At 39.8% G+C, this 8,729-nt stretch overlaps 1 protein-coding gene across 1 annotated transcript; it reads right to left on the reverse strand.

The window, feature by feature from the left end:
- Nucleotides 1-3,094: 3,094 nt before the first annotated feature.
- On the reverse strand, nucleotides 3,095-8,526 carry LOC148413856 (uncharacterized). The gene is made up of 2 exons (XM_088431578.1): nucleotides 8,403-8,526; nucleotides 3,095-8,058 (listed from the first exon to the last, which is right to left on the reverse strand). Exon 2 carries the CDS (start codon nucleotides 7,918-7,920, stop codon nucleotides 5,665-5,667), a length of 2,256 nt encoding a protein of 751 aa, XP_088287704.1. The 5' UTR covers nucleotides 7,921-8,058; nucleotides 8,403-8,526; the 3' UTR covers nucleotides 3,095-5,664.
- Between the last annotated feature and the right edge of the window lie 203 nt (nucleotides 8,527-8,729).

Here is an 8,729-nt window from a genome sequence, read left to right on the forward strand (position 1 = left end):
CTTGATTTCCTTGATGCCCACAGCAAAGCCAGGTCACAAATCTCACAGTACCTTAGCCGAGTGTCCACAAATCCCCCTGGCTGTGTCCCTTTCCTTATTGGCTGCAAGTTTATTTTCCAGTTTCATCTTTATAATCTTTTTCTTTCATGTGACTCATCCAACACCACTTCCCATGACCCACTAATCTCAGAAAAGAAGACAAGACGAGGAAGCCCTGCTGTGAGTTGCACTGCACTGGTAAAATCCAATTCTAAGTTAGAGTCCACTAAGTCGAGGCTTTGGATTGCATGGTCTTGCCAAAACCTGGACCGTGTGTCTGTTTGTGTGTGTTTCCTTCTTTTCACTCAAGGAAGGACTTTTGATACTGACAGTGTATGTGTGTGTTTGTCTTTTTCAAGACCACACATTATTGGCTTTGTGCTTGTACTAAGTGACAAATGAATATCCGTCACTGATTTAGATACACTAACTACTGTAATCATATCCAATAGAAGAGCTTTGCCAAATATGATGCCGTGTGATTCATTGCAGCCAAAAAAAAATAAAAAAATGAACAGATAACATGAGCGGTAGCCATGGAGATAAGTTAGCATAGGGATCACAGGTCATTTAATGTCCTGACATTTGATAATGAAGCACCAAAGTCACCATGTACTTTTCAGCTAATTATTAGAAACTTGGAGAAGAAAAACAAATTAATACTTTGAGCACACTTAATAAAAAGTTGCTATGAGTTGCTGCTGTAGGTAGAACCCCACTCACTGGCATCACATACCACACTATCAAGCCTCGTCTGACATTTCATACCATTTGGACACTATATTCGCAAGTTTGATCCATGGGTCTGATATATATACATATATCTATATATATATCTATATATATATATATATATATATATATATATATATATATATATATATATATATATATATATATATATATATATATATATATATATATATATATATATATATATATATATATATATATATATATATCCATGGACAATAGCACTCTTGATGTAAAAATGGTCAATGGTAAGTGTCATTTGTGTCGCAACATTTCAATTTAGGGTAGCTCACAGTCACCACAATCGAACTCTAGGATGATATGTTTATAAATGCGAGCAGACACTAGACATGTTGTGTATGTGTGTGTTTCTGCTATACACACCACTGTGTCCTTGACTTGTGTGTATTACTGTGGAACCACTTTAAGGAAGCAAAAGGAGCGACTAATTTATTATTCGTATACTCTCTAGAACAAAAATATTCTAGGATGACCTTTCTTCATGTCCCATACAATTAAGGCACGAGCAAGTAAAAGACATTAAATCACGTATCGTATTTTCTATATAATTTGTGCTAATGTTGTGTGTGTTCAAATACTCTACTGTACCCCGACTCTTGCCCACTCAGCTTATATGGGCTCCAAACGCACCCGGGACTAATGAGGACAGGCACTATAGAAAATAGATGATTGTTGCCTATCTCGTGTTATATATTGATGCAAGTAAAGTTGCAGAGCAGCAATACCAATTGAGTTTGTTTTGTAAGCCTACTGGTGTTCTATTCATATCACTTGTTTGCTCCTAGAGGCCTTCCCAGAGAAAAAGTGGTGATGAATATAATTAGACTGAAGGAGAGTAAAAACAAGAGCTTGTCTGCACACTGTGCTGTGAGAATGAAAGCGGTGTGGATGTGAGAAAAGCGTCATGCTGAGTGAACATGATGCTCCAGCGGGTCTCCGGGGCCATCTGTTGGCTGTGTCACACCGCAGGAGATTACAATTATCCAGGAGAGAATGAAGCATGTATTGGGAAGAGACACCCCTTCAGATGTTTTTTTATTTTTTTTTTTTAATTCTCTAGCATTAGATGTGGCTGGAGAGTAAGGGGATTGGGGAGCGTCTGGGACTTGATTTCAAATGTGGCTTTTAAATCTGTTCACTTTCTATGCCGCTAATCACTACAATCTGTTTGCAAAGTGCAGTTGGGATCATCTGGGAGTCATTTAAAACATTGATTCAAAGTCATGACTGTTTCAAGAGCAAAAAAACAGCATCGTATTCGTTATTGTTGCTGCTTAAGTTGCTTGAAAGAAAGGGATCGTCTCTCAGGCAGCGATTTCCAATCACTGGTGCGGGAAATGATCTATTTTACTTTTACTTACTTAGGGCGAATTATTTGATGCAAATTATGTACATTTGTACATCTATCAATACATGCGTGTTACATTTTCTAAGTATAAATTAAGCAGCAAAATCCACTTGTTTTTATCCATTTTGGGTCAAGCGATTTTGCCACTTGTTGTCGACTGAAAAAACATATTAGGTCAGGTAACATCCAATCACGGCTCACAAAGTTTTCTGAGTTTGATTTTGTGACGTTTACAAGCTGAGTAGTAATTGGTCGCGCCTGAGCAACAATGGTCATTTTCAGTCAACAGAAAGTGACAAAATGACCAACCGCCCCATGAACAACGTCATTTTTCTCAAGTTTGAAGCCTCATTTTAGCAACAGTACCTGATTTCTTTTTAATTATACAAATGTGGCAGGGTTGTTGTTAACACCCTACTCTGTCGTGTGCAACCTTTAGAAGACATAATTTCTTCAATATACTGTATGCACCTTTAAATTGACCTTCGAAGATTAATAAAGTATATGAATTGAACAGAATTGCAACCTTAAACCGTATAATACCATAGAACCACACTGGAGTGGGTACCAGTTTCAATGCACAACAGCTCCGGCACCATCTGCTGGTGAGAAGTCTCCACAACGTTTCTCATAAATTACAAATACAGTACTGTACAGTACGATTAGTAAACAACACATTATGCTAATAAGCGTAATGACAGCCAATGATATTTCATTCAGTCAAGTCAAATATTTTCATCAGATTTTTTTTCAGTACGAATTTGAATTAATAGCTTCATTACTTAATCAACCTTGAGTCACAAGAAAACCAGTAAGAATCTAAAGATGCATGTCTGCATGTTGCATCAGTCCAGCGCATAATTGTCATCAATTTTCTATGCTCGTATTTTTATTATGATCAAAAAAATGAAAAAAAAAAAATCCACAACTTAAAACTTTGCTTGTGATCAACATGATCACTATTTTATTAAAAAAAGAGTAATAATATAAAACAAGGACAATTATAGGGAACACTTAGTAAACAAAAGCAAAGATTTGAAAACATTTTTAAAGACTTAAAATACGGTTCAAATCTTTTCTTTTTACCCAGTCATGACAGAAACTGTTACAATGTCTGAGAACGCTTTTTTTTCCCTCTGCTGGCGGGACAATCAATCCCAGCGAAATTTGAAGTTCAGTCTTTTTGTTTCTTCACAGTCACTGGGAATTTTACTAGGTACACTTGCAACAATCACAATATCCCGCCCAGAACCAGTATATTCAATTATGTCTAACATAAAATTGGCAAGTAAATATCAGTGAAAAAGTACTTTTAATGTTTGAAATTCCGTTTTATGAAAGCCATGGGAAATTGTACTAAGTATACCCACAAAACATCACTAAATCCTCCTCGGAACCAGTCTATTCAATTGTGTCCAATGTAGATGACATTTGTTTTTGGTCTTATACTTTAAACTCATTGGAACTAGACAATTGAGGCCTTGGGTACTCCGTAGGACATCCCAGCTTTCGTATTTGGGTATCGTGTGTTGGTGAGATGCAGTTAATTTTGCTCTCTTGAGACAAAATTGATACCAGCGTGAACATAAATGAATAGGATGGGTTTCAGGAGGATATTGATTTATCGCTAATAATGGACTTCTATTGAACTATGTTCAAAGGGGCACAATGGCTAAATGTGACTTCTTTTGGTGCAAATTGTTTTTTTGAAAGGTGTACATATATATTTCTTAGCATTGCCAATTAAGACTTGTGTGACATTAAATATACAATCAATAACAAATGTAAATAAATGCTATATAGAACGGCATTCTCAATGTTCTCCTTCAGTCTATACTGTACATGAGATATTGCATTCAGTAAAAAAAAACACTGGTGTTGCATCCAGATACTAGTTTTAAAACTAGTAAAAAGTGTATTTACACGAACATCAACAAACGCCATTTAAAAGGGCTGAAATGATCTTCAACGCACAAAATTGAAAACAACATATTGAATCAGATGAACAAAAAACATGTGCACTATTAATCATGGAATGTGTGCAAGTGGTAGATTGTATCAATTTATGATATAGCTGGAAACACATCAAATGAGTTGTATGACAGTTTTTCATTCGTGTACATTGTAGTGCATTTTGACCTTGAGTGAGAACGATCTACCAGGATGGACAGTTGTAAAAAAAAAAAAAAAACAAACCTCTGGACGGATTATAAATAATGACATAATGAGAAGCTCTCTCTCAAATAAGACTACAGTAGTACACAGACACATCAACTGACAATTTCTTTCTTTTGTTGACTACTGACAGAAGCCAATCGCAAAGATTTTGGATTGGAGAATCGGCACTTCTAAATTCAAGTTCAATTTAAAAAATAAAACAAAAACAAAAGTGCAGACATTGATGTCTGTTTCCTGTGCATGGTTAAGGTACCGAATGGCCCCAAAGTCAACACAATAGTTAAAACAGATGTAAAAATTATTACTTTGTAATAAAATTGGCACAGATATAAATCATAATTGTTACATATCGTCCATTCTCTTTGAAAAAATGGTTTAATTACTGCTCCAGAAAACTCTGAGAAATATTACAAAAAAACTGTACATCTGTATTCCAAACACTCGTAAGTTTGTCCCCCAGTTACAAGCCTCGTTATAGCTTTGTCATCCACCATTGTGATCTTTACAAAAAAAAAGAACTCTAGGATGTTGTGGCTTAAGTGTGCACAACCTTTTATGGTTATGTTGGAATCCATCCATCCATTATGTGTAGCCACCTATCCACCCTAGGACTTGAATTGTTATGACTACATTAAAAAGAAAAACAGGTGGATATAGGAAACGGATGTATGGAACAATCGGTGTTGTACAAAATTTGACAAGTAGTATCAGAACAATGAATATTCAATATGATCACTGCCATATTCCTTAGATATTTTTTGTTAATAGTTTTTAGCGGCCTCTGATTTCAAAATGCGTAACATTTATTTGACTTCAGTCACAATGGCCCTCCGACAAAAACCATAACTACAATGTGGTCCATGAGAAAGTTTGACACTTTTGGCATAAGTCGCTAGCATGGCGGCAGAGGGATCTAAAGCTTCCCTCCAGATTTGATGACGAGAAGAAAACTTGTCAGGGAGATTTCAGACAGGCCGTGAATTTCTGGTAGGTATTGGCTTTTTAGGATGTGTACAAACCAAATAGTGTTCTTATATCTGGATTATGCGATAGTGTGGTAACATAGAAGACTTGATTATGGGATAGTGTGGCAACATGGAGTCATGCCAGTTACGAGGGTGTGTACACTTGAACAATCAGCGAACCTAGTGAGGATAAGTGGCTATAGACAATGGATGGACGAGTTGTACAACTTAGTGGTCATGTTAATGATGGGAAAACATTTGAAATCATTTTGTTTGGTCTCTTTTTTTTTCTAATATCACAAAAACCGGCATTGGACAAGGTTGCAGTGACTTCTACCCAATACGGACGCTGGGAGGACCTCATTGTGAAAACCTTACAGTACAGCCTGTAACTTCATATTTCTGGCCCATCACCTTGCCCAGCCTCATCTTTAATATTTGGCACTTTGGCGCCTTTTCAAGGATTCCAGTGTTTGTGACAGTGTTGAGCGTTTCTTGCACTGATACCCGTGGCTTGGGGTGATTTAACACCACCACGGGCTGGTTCGGACCCGGCCACGTCACCAGCTGTTTCGCCTTTAGTGGCATCAAGGGGCTGACGGCACGCGTGTCTGTCAGAGTGTCGTATTGAGACGCTGGTGCTTTGGTTCCAGCACTGCTGTCCATGCAAACTTCACGTCCGTCCACTCTTGCCAAGGAGACAGTCAAGAATTTAGAGATGTCATACTGACGACTTACACCGACAACATGAGACCCATCCGACGCGCTGTTAGAAACAGGCTTGGAATTTTCACATGGATCGCATCTGCAGTTGTCCGTCTGCGTCGAACCTATTTTCTCCACCTTGACATTAACCTTGTTGTCATTTAGCATTTGAAAAGAGGACTGCTGCTGATTAACAGCTGAGTTTCCTTCTACTTTAACGGAGCGACACATCCGGTTTACATCTGGCGTCAACTTGTCAGTCGCGTTGCTTTTGTCCATCACGATGTCCCGTAACGCCATGACCAGCGGTTGCATAGCGCCCCCAGCTTCTCCTGGGTATTCGGAGAGGGAAAACACGGAGGAGATGACTGGGAAGCCCTCTGGCTTTGGTGTTTCCCTCCCAGAGGGCTGCTTGCTTGGATGAGAACCCTGCGTCCAAGCTGGAATGTTCGAAAAGGAGCGGGATGCCCCCCCGGACGGTTTGACCAATGGGGACCCGTGCAATGTGGCGGGGCTTGGGAAAGTTGAACGACGAGTAGTATTCTGCTGGCTAAGATTGACCTTTGGAGGTAACGTCTGGACGGCTGCAACTGAAGAAACTTTCATGGAAACGGATTTGTGACTTTGCTGGCTGGCACTCGTTGGAATGACCAGGATGTCTGAAGTTTTCTTAACTTTGGAGCCAGTATTATTACTGAGCGAACTCACAGTTGGAGGCATGTCTAGGAGAGAACTTTCAGTCTTGACTGCTTTCGAGGGAGGAATACTTTTGAGCCTTTCATCTATTCTTTGCAGAGATGCACTCAATCCCTGCAGCGGCGTTGTGACGCGAGTCAACATTCGGGCGTCTGTGGTCAAGCGAGCTTCAGTCGTTTGAGCTCGATCATGAACAGGTTTACTCTGCGGAGATGTAATGTCAGTCCTTTCTCTGACAGGATTACAGACAGTTTTGAAAACTTTAACCGGACTGTCCAAGTTAATGACTTCCTGTGATGTCCTTTTAAGTGAGAATTTTTCCTTGGTCGCTTGATTCGAGATGAAGCTTTGGGAAGCGCTGAATGTTTTAACGGTGGCACATTGCGAACCTATCGGCTTAATTTCCAGCTCCTTTCTGTTCATAGTGCACATTCCCATATTTGTGGATTTTACAGCATTCGGGGGACATAATGTGGATGTTAAAGTCTTGCCCGCTGTGACATTTGGTTGAACTGTTGTTCTCGTGTCTTTCGTTCCGGCTTCGTTTTCTTGTGACACAAGCCTCAGCTTTAGCTCCTTTGACCCATTGACCGTTTTTACCTCCATAAGTTCAACCACGCACCCGGCAGGGATACTTATTTCCTCTGGGAGTGACACTGTCAATGCCCTGTTGTTATTAGTAACATTATTTGGAACTGCATTCGAAGAAATGGGAAGCGTTGTTCTAGCTTTGGGCCCATCTTTCGCAAGGCTGACCATAGGCGTGTTGAGGGTTGGCACATTTACTCGAACCCGTGGCCGCATTAAGTGCTCAGTGCTCTGCACACTTGTTAAGGCATTGGAGACCTGGGCATCCTTGAACCCGCCAATCTTCTTGGGCGTTTGACTCATGTTTTTATGATGCACAGACTCAATATGTTTTAAGAGGCTCATCTTCCGCATGTAGCGTTGTCCACAGTGTGGGCATGAGAGAGATGACTTTAAGATGTGTTCCTCCAGGTGAGCGTTTAGCTCTGCCTTGCTTGATACGGAGCTTTGGCAATAAAAACAGAACAGTCTGGACCCCGTGTGTTCATACATGTGCTTCTTGAAGAAGTCTTTGTCCAACGTAACAAATCCACACTTGCTGCATTGCAACGGCATACCAACCAAGTTATCCTGTGGTTGTCCGGTATTGACCGAGGAAAGAAACCTCTTACAGCCAACAGGCTTCATGATGAATGGTCACCTGGCAGCAGCACCAGATGACGCATCTGTGGCAGCGACTCTACCCACTTTCACAGCTTCACATCAGCGTCGACATGCGTCTCCGCTTTCCGATGCCACTGTTTACTGTATGAGAGGAGCATACCCCTACAAGATCAGAAAGAGGAATACGATGTTATGCAATCTTTTTAACGACAGACCAGTCTTCTCAGAGCCCTTCCCCCCCATACATTGACAATTCGAAACGTGTACATTCCACAGCGAATATAAATATAAGAAACCACTCGCCAACACACCTTAACAGCGTGAACGATTTTATACGATTTAATGTTATTACACTGGGGAATATTTTCACATTTTATCCGGAGCGAGTGAGAGTGTTTTTTGCTGATAACAATGTAAAGGCCCGATCATCAAGGCTGCGATAGCAAAAACACAACTCTGCAGTCCAACGGTTTATATGCGAGGTTAGATAAAAGGTGTTTACGTACCTTAATGCAGTGTTTTGCATACGCGTTGGTGAGACGCATTAAGGAATATTTTTGGGCTGGATTGTAAGAAAAAATATTCTTATCTGGGCGAGTGAAGTCATTATTAGCTGCGCGTGAAGTAGCATGCTCAGGCAATTCCGGAAATGTTCACTTAGCTTCAAAATAAGGGTATGAATATATCAATTTTATATTGAACGCACATGTATCAGTTTCGCCATTAATAATCAATCAATTTAAATCATAAATTGCGCCAAACCCCGATGTTGTGTGACAATACAGTGCTTTATGATACCACTGCTGTTTTACTTTGAAATTAAAAACCGGATG

This window comes from Hippichthys cyanospilos, chromosome 13 (genome assembly GCF_059441005.1).
Source record: "Hippichthys cyanospilos isolate Australia breed blue-spotted pipefish chromosome 13, RoL_Hcya_1.0, whole genome shotgun sequence".
Taxonomy (NCBI): domain Eukaryota; kingdom Metazoa; phylum Chordata; class Actinopteri; order Syngnathiformes; family Syngnathidae; genus Hippichthys; species Hippichthys cyanospilos.

Excerpts from the sequence above, each read along its gene's own strand:
- LOC148413856 (XM_088431578.1), bottom strand. The coding sequence starts at position 7,920 with ATGAAGCCTGTTGGCTGTAAGAGGTTTCTTTCCTCGGTCAATACCGGA.